At 37.8% G+C, this 16852-nt stretch overlaps 1 protein-coding gene across 1 annotated transcript in view; it reads right to left on the bottom strand.

The window, feature by feature from the left end:
- Positions 1-16852, bottom strand: part of LOC121017828 (autism susceptibility gene 2 protein-like) — a 796117-nt gene that overhangs the window by 294657 nt on the left and 484608 nt on the right. The window contains exon 3 of the mRNA XM_040456309.1: positions 2065-2166. Within this exon, the coding sequence (XP_040312243.1) occupies positions 2065-2166 (102 nt within the window). The remainder of the gene's footprint in view (positions 1-2064; positions 2167-16852) is intronic.

The raw sequence follows: 16852 nt of genomic DNA, 5'->3' as shown, positions 1-16852 counted from the left end.
CTGTGTCTCCCCACCTCCTTCCGCCCCTCCCTCCCCCTCTGCCCCTCTCCCCTACTTGCGTGCTCTCTCTCAAATTAGAAAAAAAAAAAAAAAAAAAAAAAAAAGATTCTCTCTCTCTCTGCCCCCTGCCCTGCTTGCACATGCATGTGCTCTTTAAAATAAAATTTAAAAATTAAATCTCAGAGGAGCTATGTAAGTATTGAGTATTGTTAACAACTTAGTATTTCTTACTGTATTGAATACTTACTGTATTCAACTATTTCTTACTTAGTATTTCTTACTATTACGGTTTTATTATTATAATTTATAGTTCCATCACAAAGTTAATGAAATATAAAAACACACAAAGAAATATTCTTATACACAGACATACTCACACAGCAAAAGACTGAGTTAGTATTAGTTGTATAATGGATATTAAACCTTATTAGAAGAATGGGATGCAATTAATTACAATTAAGACATTAAGAGTACCAAAGAAATCATTATACTTTGTTTATTCCACTTAATTCTTTCCAGAAGTCAATGTTCTCTATATCAACTCTCACTGTAAATCTCTCAAATTTTCCTGAGAGGTGGAGGAAGATGGCTGTGTCCTGAGAGGGTCTACCTTGGATGATGGAGAAATGGATGGGAGACGATTACAGGAATGACGCAAAGTTGTGCAGTGCTCTCTAACCTTTTATGCTGAGGAATACCCCTTAGTTAGTTTTGAGCACACTCCTAAAATACATGTGTTTATAAATTATATACATGAACTACTCCCACCTCATTAAATTAAGTATTTAGGAAAGTTTAATTTCCTTTGTTTTTAGACACAAAATAAATAAGTTCTAATATGTTTTTTTCTTGCAACACACTGGATCATCTTGTACACCATGATGAAGACAACTGCTTTAGAGTATTAAAAAACAGAGGGGCGTCTGGGTGGCTCAGTCGGTTAAGTGACCGACTTTGGCTTAGGTCATGGTCTTGCAGCTTGGGGGTTTGATCACGCACTGGGCTCTGGGGTCTGTGCTGACAGCATGAAGCCTGGAGACTGCTTTGGATTCTGTGTCTCCCTCTCTCTCTGCCCCTCCCTCGCTCACTCATGCTCGCTCGCTCTCTCTCTCTCTCTCTCTCTCTCTCTCTCAAGTATCAAAAACATTAAAAAAAAAACTGTTTAAAAATCAATTAAAAAAAGGAAGACAAAGGCCCAAAGGTTTCTGCTCCTTATTATATGTCCTAATTCTGCTTATTCTTCTTAAAACTCAGAGACTCTGAATTTCTGTCTCTTTCTTGAGAGTACTATCTCACTTAATCTGTGAATGTTCCTTTGTTGTCACTACTAATAAAAACTTCTCCCTGAATGGTCATTTTATAAGAAAGCTTCCAAGTGTTGCTTTCAGGGGGTAAAGATGGGTCAAGAATCTTGTCATGTGACATGTTAGGATAGAAGAAAAGAGAGCCCAGAGGATCAGGTGCTCTCGGGAGGTGGCAAAAGGGAATCTGCCCTGTTGGCAGGTAGGAGGCTGCAGAGTGGGAAGAGGCAGGTCTAGGGGGGTGACAGAGCCCTCAGGAGGTACGGTGTGTTATCACAAGGATTCTTCCTTTGCAAATCAGTCAGGAAATAAAACTCCTTCTCTTGCCAAGTAGGTGGGTGGTTACCCATCCTCTCTAACAGGAATCAAATGACAGACAGGGACGTTTACCAACGTCACGGGCAAAGATATTACAAAAAGCCCAAAGTTAAATGATGTCATCTTCCAGTGGTAGCACTGCTGGACTACTTTTTTCATTTGCAACATTGACACTGAAAATATTACCACTTCCCCTTGTAATCTCTTATTCCTAAGGCCACAAGTACGCCCGCCCACCTAACAAGTAGTAAAGCACATTTTAGGTCAAACTAGAAAACAGAAGGAAAGTATCTCGCCAGGCTCCAACACGATGCCAGACAGGGTGGACTGTACTGTGTGCATAGACAAAGTGACAGGAAGGGATGGTGGTGCTGGGAAACTGAGACTTGACACAGGGGATGTGTGGTCTGGTGGTTTTGTTTGATTTTTCTTCTTCCCCACTTACATCACTGAGCCTTTCCCGGGAGCTGCTCCTGTGGAAGCCCTTGGATTCTCCGCTGGCGCTTTCACTGTCACTGTCCCTGCAGCTGTTCTGGCCTGGCTTCAGCTAAAGGCAAAAGAAAAAGAGGAGAAAGAACAAAGTCAGTGGTCTCCTCACACAACTGTTCTTCAGGTCTTGTCAAAGTGAACAACTTAAGGTCCTGCATTTGAACATTCTTCTCAGCTTCTGAGTAGTGCCAGGCAAGCAGACGCAGGAAGAAACACAGAGGGCAGGCTAAGCAAAACATATACCATAAAATGTCAATGTAAATCTGAGTGAATAAGCCTAAACACACACACACACACACACACACACACACACACACACACACACACCCTGAAAAAAAAATCTAACAAAGGTCCATGAATCCTGAAAATTAATCTTCCCTCTGATTTTTCCTCTATTCCACTGGGGCATTTTTGTCAATAATATAAAGACCAAACACAATGAATTAAAGCCAGATTACACCAACTCTGGGGGCCCGCCTTATTTCCCCTGTCCTCCTCTGAAGAAAGAATACAACAAAACAGAGCAAAAGACAATGTCTTCTTCTAGGTGAAAATGATGAGATGCTCTATGTTATTGTTCAACCACCAAGAAGACAATGATCCTGATTTCTGAGACAACACTGTGGAGGTCCCCTGTCAGATATTTAAGAGTGCCAAATTAAGACCTACAGCTTAAGGATATTAGCCAGCACTCATTCAACAAATATGTATTGAGTGTGGCATCTAGGCCTGGTAGTAAGAGCTGAAAATATGATGCTAAACCAAAAAAAAAAAAAAAAAAAGGGTAAAAAGTCTCTAATCTTATGAAGCTTACATATTGGCAGTTTCTACACGTTTACCCGGCTCTGATATTCCACTGAAATGAATAAACACACAGAACTGCAAACGATTAGTCTATATGGGACTATGAGTCCCCCACATATGGACCATTAGTCTATGATGCTATCATCAGCAACCACCTTTGGAGAGACCGCAAGCAATCTGATGCAGGTTATAACATACAGCCCTTTCACAATGTTCTTAATCTCGCAAGGGAAAGACGGCGAGGCAAGCAAATATAATAACACAAGGAAACACATGCTAAATGTAATACCAAAAAGAAGGAAGAAAGGTAACCTCTGAAGCCTTGGATTTTTCAAAGTGGATTGAGCTCATACGGCTGAGAGGAGAGGGGAAGATACTCTTGACAGGAGAAAGACAGAAAGCAAAGGCAGGGAAAGCAACATGCTAGGAAATGATCAGAAGGAGTCTTATCTGAAACAGAGATTTCCTTCTGGGAGGAAATTGGAAGAAACATTACAGAGGGGTGCACGGATCAGACATGGAAAGTCTCAAACAAAACATAAGCCCCATACTTCTGGGAAGGAGGGAATTTCAGAGAGAAGAACAGGTAATAGGTAGCACAATTTTTGCCTGCAGGTTTGCATGTGGCTCCGGGGCCAAGGGGGAATGTGAAGCAAGACAAATGGAGAATGAATCTAAATCCACATTCCTTGTCTAATGTGCTTCTTTAAAAACTGCAGTTCAGGTCCCACTCTGGGTCACACCGGCTAATAAGCTGTCCCCAAATCCCCACTATACAGAGCATTCGTTTTTTGCTTTCAGCCTTTCTACAAATCCACTTTTATCACTTTCTTCTAAAACTCCATTTCTCCAGAAGTCTTCTCTAATGGAACCCAGAAAAATGATACTCATTTTACTTTGTATTCTCCTGGGCCCTTAAGTACTTAGTTTCCTTCTAAATTACTGCTAAACCTGCTAATTCTAAGTTAATTCAGATGCAAGCTATATGAGCCTTTTCTTATTACTATGGAATAAAAGTTCAGAATATTGTCATTCTCTTCAAATTTTCATTTTTACACTTATAATAAAGGGGAATTTAATCTAAAATGAACATCACTTTCTCTCAATTTCGTGAACATGTCATGTCCATTTCCATCCTGCACCTATGTATTCACACTAGATTTCCTCAACCAGTAAAGCTCACCCTACCCTTCTCTGTGCATTTCAGGTCAAGATTGTTTTTAATGCTCAGATATGACCCGCTATGGTTTTTGAAGAGCTCCTTCTTTCTAGATATATTTTTTGATGTATGCCTTCAAAGTTTAGCCAGTATATCATTCTTCATTAAACGCCTCTGATAATTATATACTTTCAAGTATGAAAAGGCTTACTGTTATTACATGCATCTGACTGGTGATAAAATCTGTATGTGGAACAGGCACTCTAATTTATAGGCAATGTCATAATTTTCATCTCCCTGGACCTCTGACTTAAGTAAAGGCAGGTAATGCTACTTCCAATGAGTGAATGAAGAAACAAATAGAGCAAATAATATGCTCAGAATTAAGCAAGATATCTAGGACTCAGTCCATGTCTGTACAGCTTACCGCTCTCTTCATTTTACTTCTTAGAACCTATTTAGTATGTTAGCATTTCGTGTGGAAATAATGAAGTCTGCAGGATATGAATATTCTCTACAGAGTATGTTTTTAATATATTTGTGGTACCTGACTTAATTCACACACAAAAAAAGAAGTCTCATAAAGTGATATTGATCAAGAGGTGTTTATAAAAACTCAGCCCCTCAACCTAGACGAGATAAACATCCCGTAGGGAATTAACAGCATAAGAGCATGAAGACTTCTCCTGATATCCACCTGGCTTACCAAAATCTGGACATGGCATTTGGATCTCTTCCATATTTCTTCACAGAAGGAAAATGATGACTTTAACAGGCCCAACAAGAGACTTCAGTGGCTCTGATGTAAATTATCTGACTAAATGTTGATCTAGGCTAAGGGCAAAACCCAAGAAGGACTGAGATGAACCAGTTTCCTTGCCTTCCCTGTGCCCTTCCAGCAAAAGCACATCAGTGAATTCTCTTTGGAGAGCCTTACATAAAATCCGCCCCCACACTGCCCTTTTCTCCTCCAAAGCCAGGCTCAAGTTTAAAGGAAACTTAGGATTTTAAGCTGTCAGACAGCTCAATATTTCAAAGAAATGGACTGACTACAGTAAGTACTAAAGCTAAACCACAAGATTTCAGGCAAAGAAGTATTCACTCCTAATCCCATGAATACATTTAAAACTGGCATTTTCAGCCATATCCAATGGATCATTTGGGGTAGCACAGCTAACTTAGAAGTTGTAATCCTTCACCTGAAATTCCCAGCTATTACCTACAACCAAGAGACATTACAAAGGCCAGGTGCTGGCTTAAACATTTAAAGACCTAAGAAAAATCGATCCGCTTGCATTGATTTGTCCTAGCACCCATGGCGGCTGTTGTAAGAAAGCTATTGCTATAACAGATGCAATGAGATTTCTTACTACCATTTTTTAGATACGCTAAAATACCTTGTTTATTTAAAAATTAATGATTCACTCATTTCCAGAATTGTCTTCTCATTAGAATATTATACAATTTTGGCATCAGAATTACAACAAAACAGATGAAATAAAAAGGAAGCTAGAATCTGGCATGAGTGGTAATGATCCTATCAATAAGATTAACAACTTTTATAATATATAAGAAGATGAGTTGTTTTCCATTCGACTTCATTGTCAACAATACAATCAAAAACTCTGAAGCTGTTATGTCGTTAGAGTTAACTGTTATTAATGGCTAATTAGGAAAATAACGATCCATGGTTTTATCGCTGCTAATGAACATGTAACGAAATCCCATCACGCTGGACTCAGTGAAGGTGGAGGAATTCTGTATACACCTGCCAAGATTTGTGACCCAGGCTCTGCCACTCTTCAGCTTGAGTATGGAGAGTTCAAGATGCTAGATGCTCTGTGGGTGTCATTAACTCTTCAAACAAAATTCGCAGAAGGATAAAGTATGTGGAGATGATACCAATGCCTGAAACTCAAGCGGAATGATGTGAATTATGCACTGCAATGCAGAAAAGCATCCAAAAGTAACCTCCTACCACCATTTTGGTCCCTCAAAGCAGCATAAATCCTATGTCTGACTGCTGAGTTTTCCTGCAGGGATCTGAATGAACTTCACACAATGTTTTAAAAATGTGTCAATAAGCACAGACTTGTCTATTTTTCAATGAAATTTTGTAACATGCCTTCACTAACATCAAAATGGCAAGTATTTAATCTTGTAAAAACGTTTGTGTTTTTTTTCCAAAACGAAACTCTTCCCATTTGTTGAAATATTCCCCATAGATTGGGTTGAATTTGTACTATATTTTTTTATTTTTTATTTGAGTAGAGTTGACACACAATGTTTTATTAATTTCAGGTACAACCTAGTGATTCAACATCTCCATATGTTATTCTGCCCACAAATGCAGGTGTCACCATACAATTCTATTATAATACCATTGACTATATTCCTTATGCTGTACCTTTTATTCCTAGAATGTATTCATTCTATAACTGGCAACCTGTAATACCCACTCCCCTTCACCCATTTTGCCCATTCACTCATCCCACTTCCCTCTGCCAAACATCACCTTGTTCTACGTATTTATGGGTACGACTCTGTTTTTGGTACCTTTATTCATTTGTTTTGTTACTTAGATTACACTTCTGAGTGAAATAATATATTTGTCTTTCTTGGTCCGACTTATCTCATCTAGTATAATACCTTCTAGGTCCATCCATGTTGTTGTAAATGACAGGATCTCATTCTTTTACATGACTGTGTAATAGTCCATTTCGTGTGTGTGTGTGTGTGTGTGTGTGTGTGTGTGTGTGCACGTGTGTCACATCTTTATCCATTCACCTATCTATCAATAAATATGTGGGTTGCTTCCATATTTTGGGTCTTATAAATAATGCCATAATAAAGATGTGGGTGCATGTAACTTTTCAAATTAGTATTTCCTTTGGGTAAATACCCAATGGTATGATTGTTGGATCATAGGGTATTTCTATTTTTAATTTTTTAAGGAACTTCCATACTGTTTTTCAGAGTGGCTGTAGTGCATCTGCATTGTCTTATTCCTTGAGTTTTAAAAGGTACTTAAGATGAGAGAAAGAGAACTAAACTACTTAATGAAAAGCTGACACATCAAAATAAGCTAACAGGAAATACAAACAAAATTATAAATTTGAATAGAAAAAACATTTTAGGACATTAATAATATATTGTACTTTTAAACATACAATATAACAAGTTGTGCCTAAAAGGTAAACATAAATTCTGGAAACTAAGGCAGGGCAAGAAATTTGTGTAAAATTTCTCCGGGATCACAGAATCAGAAATTATCTTGTTATTGTCTTCAATAAGTAGAGAAAGTTTTAAGTAAGGATTTGATAATCTTACAGTTAACCACTGGTAAAATTTAGATACTAAAAATAATGTCTTCTAAATCATTATCAAATATAAAAGGATCAAAATTATAATCAATACTCTCAATTGGGAATATCTGGAAAATAAGGGAAATAGCAAGATAGCAAAAACATATAAGTATGTTGGTTATAATAATAACATATATGGATTAAGCCCCATTTTTTAAAACAGCAAGAACATCTACTATTTGTGAGGTTAAATAAATAAATGAATAAATGAAAAAATGAATATCCAATTATTTGTTAGTTAGAACCCCTAGGTTTAAAAAAAGAGAGGGGGAAAAAAAAGACAAAGGATTAAATGGTTAGGTGAAGTCATATGTCAAAGACAGCCATTTTACAGTGATAAGAGATAACATCTTTACCCTTCATAGGTCTGTACTTTATACTGAAGGGTTGAGTTATAAGCTTTTTATGCCAATGTATAAAGTAAAGAAGTATGTTAAGTAATCGAGGAAATCAAGATGGGACTCTTTAGCATCCTATTAATCAGGAAGGCAGAAAACAGAGCAATAGAAAAAGACACAGATGCTAAAAGACTCAGTTTGAGCCAATATGTAATAAATTCGGTGATTACCAGAGACCACGTCTTTGAGCATACCCATAGGACATCAGCACCAACTGAAGATAGACTAGGCCACAAAGAATATCAGAATAAATTTCAAAATGTAGAAATCACATGAGCAGCCTCCTCTATGATAAAAATTAATAACAATTTAATGTAAGTGATGAATCATGGGAATCTACTCCCAAAGCCAAGAGCACACTGTATACACTGTATGTTAGCTAACTTGCCAATAAGTTATATTAAAAAAATAATAAATAAATAAAATTTTCCTCTAAATATATAAATAAATAAATATCCCTATCACCTAGAGATTTTTAAAAATCTTTAAAACATATTTTTAAAAGTTGTCTCCATAATCACAGTTGAGTCAAAGTCAGAATCATAAAAACACCATTTAAAAGTTTAGAAAATAAAATTATAAATACATAAGATAAAAAAATTTACAGGGTGCTGTAAATTCTGTGCTAGAGGTTAACTCAGAGACTTTAATTTATTTTGTAAAGTGGACAGTAATAGTAAGTAAAGAGCCTAGTTATAGAGATCAAAAAGAAAGAAGACAAAAAAGCAACTACAGGGACAAATGAAGAAAAGAGATTCCAAAAGTGAAAAGTACATAATGAATTGGAAACTGAAATACTGTACACAATTACTAAACTAGAGTATAAATGGGAGTGAAACTCACAGAATTTAGAGGGACATACTGCTTACAAATAGAAGAAAAAAGTGATAAAGAACAAAATCAAATACAATCAAACATAATAATATAATAGAATTATATAATATTATATAATGTAAAATATAAGAATACAAGTACTATAAAAATGTGAGAATAAACACATGTCTAAATTATAGTACTAAACATTCTATGTGGTACTGTCAAAATCATAACCAAATAGTTTAAACTTTTAAAAATCTTTTAATTAAAACAAATTTTAAGTTTTTTTTTTCTTTTGAAAGAGGGGGGAGGGGCAGACAGGGAGACACAGAATCCGAAGGAGGCTCCAGGCTCTAAGCTGTCAGCACAGAGCCCGACGTGGGGCTTGAACCCACGAACTATGAGATCATGACTTGAGCCGAAGTCAGAGGCTTAACCAACTGAGTCACCCAGGTGCCCCAAACATTTAAAAAATTTTAGCAAAATTTGATTCAGAGCATTAAGAAAAATGTGCAAAGTGAATTTATGCCAAAATCCAATAATGAAACACAAAGGGAACTACAGAATGATTTTTTAATTAAAAAAGCTGCAAAAATTTGATGAAATACACAAATTAAATTTAATAATAAAATAAAGGGTAGTTCACCGAGTTCTAACAGAATCTTTCATAAGAATGTAAGAGTCCACCAATCTGCAAATGGGCATAAGGGAAATTTTTGAGTTGATGGCAAAGTTCTAAAATTGGAGTATGGTGATGCTCATACATAACTCTATAAATTTACTAAAACTCATTAAATTGTACACTTGCAATAAGTGGATTTCATGCCATGTAACTTATATTTCAATAAGGTGGTTTATTTTAAAAAGTAAAAGGTGCTATCATTTTCACCTCTTACTCCAGAAACCATTCCCTGTTAAAGACTTTACTGATTAGGTCAGGCTCACAGAAGATAACTCCCTTTCTTTAAGTCAACTATGCTATATACAAATCTAACTGGAGTAAACAGGAGGCAAGTGTCCTGAGGGCCATCTTGGAATTCTGCCTACCACAGTGGGTTTACAAAGACAAGAAAAGGAGAAATTGCTTCTAAATCCATTTATCATAAAATCATTCCAATGGAATTAGTAAAGTTTCACTAATGCAAAATAAGATAGGGTTCTTGGATATGCCTGGACTTTGGAGTGCTATTTATCTGAATGTTACAGTGATGTACCCAAATAAATATTTAAGGTATTGCACTGATGATAACTTGAAGGTTGCGTTATTAGCTGGAAAATGGAAACTACTGAAGTACTTCCACTTGTCAATCACATGTATTATTCAACACTTAAAGGAGTTCAGTGGACTTCACAGCAGTAAAAATAAACCCTGAAAGTTAATAAAGAGAGGAAAATGAGCCAAGATCAATCTAACTGCATAGTTTCGAACATAAACAAGAAGCAATTAAGACAATCAAGTGCAATCTGACCAACTTTGATATCCTTCCAATAGACACTCGACCCAGACAGCAGAACTTAATAATGTTCTACAGCTTATCAAGAGAATCATAACTCTCTATGATTTAGCCAAGAGGCTATTACGATACTATTTCTTTATAACTTAATAATGTGAAGGGAAGAGAATGGAAGTGTAAATAGCAAGGCTTGATATACAACTCACATCTCTCTATCTACAACTTGGGTACTATTTCTAGGTTGAATTATGTTGACAAAAACATGATAACATACCTGACTTCATTTTCTACCGAAAAGGAAGTCTAAACTATAGGGAAATGCGGGAAGGAAGTACAAGAATGGAATTAAAGAGAAAAGCCTGAATGAACAGAAGATGTTTGGCATTCCTTGAGTATGACTGTGGACTAAAAGATAAATCTATTTTCCAATTACCTCGGAAATTCACATGCAGTACACATGAGCAATGCAGTAAGTTGATGGAGGAATGTCTGACTGCTTTGGCAAAGTTTCTAGACCTCTGATAATGAGATTTTGATTAATAAAAAGAAATTCTGAGACCATATTAATTGGTTGGTGAGGATGAATATACAAAAATAACAAATACACATAACTTAATATTTTTCTATAAGAAAACATGTTTTCAAACAACTTTCTAAATGTCCTGGCATTCTTTAAAATAACCATCACCTCAAACACAGAATACTTTATGTGTTTTATTTTTCCCGTTCTACCATGAAAAAATAGCCAACAGAGGTCTAAGGAAAGAAATATGTAAGGTGAGTCTGACACATCTTGTCATCCCAGAAAGACCATGGCAAAGAGACTTGCAATCCAAATTTGAGGTGCTTCCACTAATCACAGATGGGACTTTATTATCAATATCATAATTGAATTGATATTCACAGAGAATTGAAACCTATCAATTATGGTTATACAAATAAACAATTACATCAAAAGAAAACCAACAAATATGCCTTATTGGTTATCTTCGGAGCACCTTGTGATAATGAAAAAAAAAATAATAAAGTAAGGAATCAAGCATCATTGGCTTCCATAACCTAAAAAGAGAGAAAACCAGATAATGTATGTCTCCTGATACGAGAACACATCACCCCACCCCACCCCCACCCCCACCTCCCAAAAAAATCATACCTGAATCTGATTTACCACAGATTATAATACAAACTTACAAGAAATGTAAGGGATAGGGGCAAGTGTTAAACTATGTAACAGGGGATACAAAATCAGCAAAATCCATCAATTGCCAGATTCCCTCAAAGAATAAATTGCAAAGTAAGCACAGAAAAGTAGATATGGGATAACAGGTAGGGCAGCTCAACACTCTTGACAGAAACAGATCTTGTTTTCAACCTAATTTGAGGAAAGTGCTGAAAAATTATGAGACAAACTCAAATATATGTCCACTGACCAGGTATTGATGATATTAAAAACTGTTTATATTTTGATATAGGTACAAGAAAAAGGGCAAGCTTTTTGTAGCTACTGAAATATTTATGATTGAAATGAGTTGCTATTTGGGGTTTACTTTTTTCAAAGTAATGCAGGCGATAGGGAGAATAGCACCTGTGGGGAGGTGGCTGGGGGGATAAGGGATACTGATGAAATAAGATGAGACAGGTCTTAATTGCTGGGGTTGGACGATGAGCATACGCATGTGGGTTTATTACACTATTATCTCTATTTTAGTATACATTTTAAGGTTGCTATAAAAATAAGTTTTAAAACCTTATCTCCAGAAAAGGCATTATTCTCCTCTAACCCATATACTTAGTGACTATTCATTTTCATTGCTAGATTATGAACATCTAGAATTCGTAAGGATATAAAATACTTTGGTTAGGGGCGCCTGGGTGGCGCAGTCGGTTAAGCGTCCGACTTCAGCCGGGTCACGATCTCGCGGTCCGGGAGTTCGAGCCCCGCGTCAGGCTCTGGGCTGATGGCCCGGAGCCTGGAGCCTGTTTCCGATTCTGTGTCTCCCTCTCTCTGCCCCTCCCCCGTTCATGCTCTGTCTCTCTCTGTCCCAAAAATAGATAAACGCTGAAAAAAAAAAAATTAAAATACTTTGGTTAAAAGCTATCGAAACTTTTAAGATATGAATTTTAAGAGCAAACCTCTACCCAAATTGCCACTGTTTTGGTACCAATACATTTCCAGTCCAATCAAATATTAAATTCTCATCAAGGCTGAGGGTCCCTCCCCTATCCCTGGGTATCTTAATGTTCAACTAGGCGCAGGCTGCCATAACAAAATTCCACAGACTGATGGCTTCATTAACAGACCTTTTCTCATGGTCTTGGAGGCTGGAAGTACAAGATCAAGGTCAGCATGGGCAGTTTCTGGTGAGAGCTCAACTCTCTTCCTGGCTGGCAGACAGCCACCTTGTCTCTGTGTCCTCACATGGTGGGGAGAGGGAGAGCTGGCTCTCCAGTAACCCTTCCTGTGCATTAATCAGGGTCCTACCCTTTATGACCTCACTTAACCTTAATTACTTCCTTACTCCAAATACACGGGGGGTTTAATATACCAATTGGGCGGAGGCATAATTCAGTCCATAGCACTTAGTAACCTGTATATCACTAAACTCATCGCCCATTAGTGACTATTCTGTCCTAAGCTACATTATTTCCATGCAAGCACTATAGTCAACTTTTTAAAAAAGCCACAGACATTTCCTAAGTGAGATGGGTTCCACAAATGCATGTTCTAGAATAATTGAGATCCCTTTTACAGACTGAACTGTGTGCATCCAAAATTCTTATGTTACAACCCTGATTTCAATTACTTCAGAATGTGACTATATTTGGACAGACAAACTTTAAAAAGGGAATTAAGTTAGATAGAGACCATTAGGGTGGGCCCTAATCAAATCTGACAGGTGTCCTTTTAAGAAGAGGCCATTGAGACATCGAGACAACAGGGAGGCACATGAAAAGGGAAAGGACCATGAGAACCACAGGGAGAAAGTGACCACCAGCAAGGCAAGGAGAGAAGCCTCAGAAAAACCGTTATCTGCCAACATATTGGTCTCGGACTTCTAGTCTCCAGAACTGTGAGAAAATAAATTTCTGTTTTTTTGAAGCTACCCACTCTGTGGTATTTTGTTATGGCACCTAGCAGACTAATATAATCCTTTTCTTATGGGTACAAACATCCTGGCTGCTATTTTTTCGCACCTTAGAAGAAAAAAGAAATGAAACAAGACAAATAGAAGAACCCAGTTATCTTTCCATTTCTTTCATGCCCTTTACAAATAATTCTTGGAAACATTTTATTCAGTATCACCAATTCTTTTCCTCCAATTCTCTGGTTAACTCAGCCCAGTGAGGTTTTTGTCCTCACCTGTCATGAAATTGTTCCCGTCAAGCTCAACAACAGGCTATCAGAGGCATTTTCAGAGCTCAGGACCAAAGACCCAAACACTGAATAGTGAAAAGCTGTATATCACACTAATATAGTGTTAAAGAAAATATTTCTATCCTCTGACCTTGTCAAATGAATGTCCGTAATGACACTGAAGGCCAGGTTTTAATTTAAAATTCTGTCTTCCTTGAATTTCTTGATGGAATGTGGCAGTGTGGGAGAGCCCATCCCTGGCTTTCGTTACTGTCTGTAGTTCTCAAGAAGCTTCACCTGCCCGTGGGCAATGTCCTAGCCCATACTCCAGGTTCCATCCACACTGCCCACTTTCCCCCAAGTCCACTAGCTGTGCCCCCCAGCTCGGGCTCAGGCATACACAGAGCTCTGGTGCTGTGCCCTCCCAGGAGGATGGACCCAGCAAGCAGACCCTCAAAGTCCGACTGAGGACATTTGGCCTGGAATTCTGGAATCTTAGCTAATCAGTAGTAATGTGTGTAGAAGGCATGTGGTGGGCTCCAAGTGGACACATGTCCTTGGCCCTTTGAACTCTCCCACTATGGGAAGGGACATGACTTAAGGAAGCAACGTCAAAGTCCCCGTTGGCTGGCTTTAACAGCAGTACAGTACCAGTCAACAACAAACTCTGAAAGCTGAACCTAGTGATCACTGTCAGTGCCTGTCTTCCCGACCTATCTACCTACGGGTAACATCTGACACAACTGATCACTCCCGCATCCTTGAAGCACTTTGTTTTACTCCTGACTTTCCTCCCACCTCTCTGGCCGCTCCTTACCAGTCTGGCTTCTCCTCTTAATCTCAACTCTTAATGTTTGGTTCTCCATGGCTCAGTTGTTAGACCTCTTCTTTTCTAGGCCTATACTCACTACCTTTAATGATCTTATCCAGTCTCAATGTTTTAAAAATGATCTATGTGCTGGTGATGCCTAACTTCTATTCTTAGCCTCAATCTCTTCCCCAAAACCCAGTCTTCTAAATCTAAGTACATCCTTCAATTCCACTTACACACTGAAAAGGTATCTGAAACCTAAAGTGACTAAAGCCATACTCTCAATGTTTCCAATTGTTATTAATAACAATTTTACTTTTCTAATTGCTCAGGACAAAATCGTTACTCCTACAGCTACCACTCTAGTCAAAGCTACCTTTGTCTCTTGCCTAGATTACGACACCAACTTCCTATCTGATCTCCCTGCTTGTGACCTTGCCTGCTACTTCCGTCCATTTCTCCCAAGATCCAGAGTGCTCCTATTAAAAAAGTCAGTTCACATGCTATACTTCTCAAAATCTTCCAGTCTCTCCATCATCATCATAATAAACACCAAGGTCATCACAAAGGCCGACAAAGTAGTCCCTACTGCATCTGGTTCCCCCATTATTTCTCTGGCCTAGGTCCCTCTGTATCAGTGTAGCAAACTTCACTGACTGTTCCTCAAACAAGGCAGGCATGCTTCCGCCTCAGGGCCTTTGCACTTGCTGCAACAGCTATCTGAAATGTTCAGCCTCCAGAAGGCACAAAGTTTACTGAAGTCTTTATTTAAATGTCACTTTCTTAGTGAGGGCTTCCCTGATCATCCCGATTTTAGGATGCAACCCTGCCTCTACTTAATACCTTCTAATGTAATACTTATTATTTCACCTGTTTTATTTGTGCTCCGTCTCCTCCAAACTCCTACTACCTCAACCACATGGCAACCAGATACTAAGCTACATTATCAGAGGATTTTGATCTGTTTTGGTCACTGTTAATAGGTACACTCTAAAACAATACCTGTCATTTATTAGATGCTCAATAAATATTTGTTTAATTAATAACTATGTATAATCTTTTCAGATCTATAACATGTTAGGTCAGCCTTCAAAATCTCCCACAGAATGGCTCTTGGAGCTATTAACAAAGAGTGTGACTAGGTCATAGAAAGCCAGTCTTCGAGGATTAGCCAAAAAGAAGAGCTCAAAAACGGAGTGAGAACACGAAAAGTAGCCTGCACATTTAGCAAACTTGGGGGTTTTTGTGATATACAAAACCAGCCTTTAAAGAATCCTTATTTGGGGCACCTGGGTGGCTCAGTCGGTTAAGCGACTGACTTCAGCCCAGGTCATAACTTGCGTTCGTGGGTTCAAGCCCCGCTTCGGGCTCTGTGCTGACAGCTCAGAGCCTGGAGCCTGCTTCGGATTCTGTGTCTCCCTCTCTCTCTGCCCCTCCCCTGCTTGCACTCTGTCTCTCTCAAAAAAAAAAAAAATAAAAGAATAAAAACATTAAAAAAAAAAAATCCTTATTCTCCAAAATGTGTTACTGAAGATTTTGTTCTTGAAAAAGTGATCATACGTAATTTAAGATATTTTAGACAGTCAGGTATAAGCTTATAAAATGAAAAGCAGCACATAATTATAGTTAGCTTAATAAATCTTCATCCTGGCATTTGAGACTCTTAAAAGTACTTGTTCAGCAAAAGGTCAAAAACCACTACCTAAAGAAGTTAATAGCTCTCTCAGTATTATACACCCTTGTTGATGAGATTGCCACTTTAAGTAATTTGGATAATATGAAGCATTTAAAAGTCTTTTCTATTTTACCCTCTAACAGTGTGGATTTGAGACCCGCATGGGGCTCCACACTGCCAGTTTCTGGGGTTCTCTATCTCCCTCTCTCGTTGCCCCTCCCCTTCTCTCTCTCTCTCAAAGTAAATAAGTAATCTTAATAAAAGAAAGTATTTAAAAGAACTTAAGGCCACCAATGTTCAGCTATCGACACAAGAGCAAAGGCTAGTAAATAAAGGGTTTGCTCATTGCTCTTATAGTTATAGCTAACATATTTCTCAGTAGGACCCAAAATATCTCATGAGCTCCATGTAATCAAGAAAGAAAGCAATTAATATGCCCATTATGTAGAATACACAATCTTTACACTATTTCTAAGAATAACAAAAACTCTAAAAATTAAATTGTACTTCCCAATTTACAGATGGAGAAATCCAAAGCTGAGAAAGACTAAGTACTCTGAGCAAAGCCACAAAGGGCTGAAAACAGAACCAAGGCCACCTGACTCTGTAAGAGCCATGGCCCATGGTAGTTATGAACAGCTGCTGGAACAAGGCAAGAGGAACATGTCCACAGAATCTAAAAATTTAGCTTCCCTTCATCCCTCCAAATTTATAAATTCTATTTTGATCTTGAAAGTAAACTAATCAGCATGTTGAGTGGCCATGTAGTTTAAATCAACTACTAAATCAGCTCTATGATGATCCCAATCTCATGAAAATGTGAGTCAATTCTTGTTCGAAAAGAAAAGAGAAGAAAAGAAGAAAGGAAAGGAAAGGAAAGGAAAGGAAAGGAAAGGAAAGGAAAGGA

This window comes from Herpailurus yagouaroundi, unplaced genomic scaffold (genome assembly GCF_014898765.1).
Source record: "Herpailurus yagouaroundi ecotype Mexico unplaced genomic scaffold, PumYag 216, whole genome shotgun sequence".
NCBI lineage: Eukaryota > Metazoa > Chordata > Mammalia > Carnivora > Felidae > Herpailurus > Herpailurus yagouaroundi.
The sequence above is the reverse complement of the archived record's forward strand: the minus strand, read 5'-3'. Positions and strand labels throughout refer to the sequence as shown.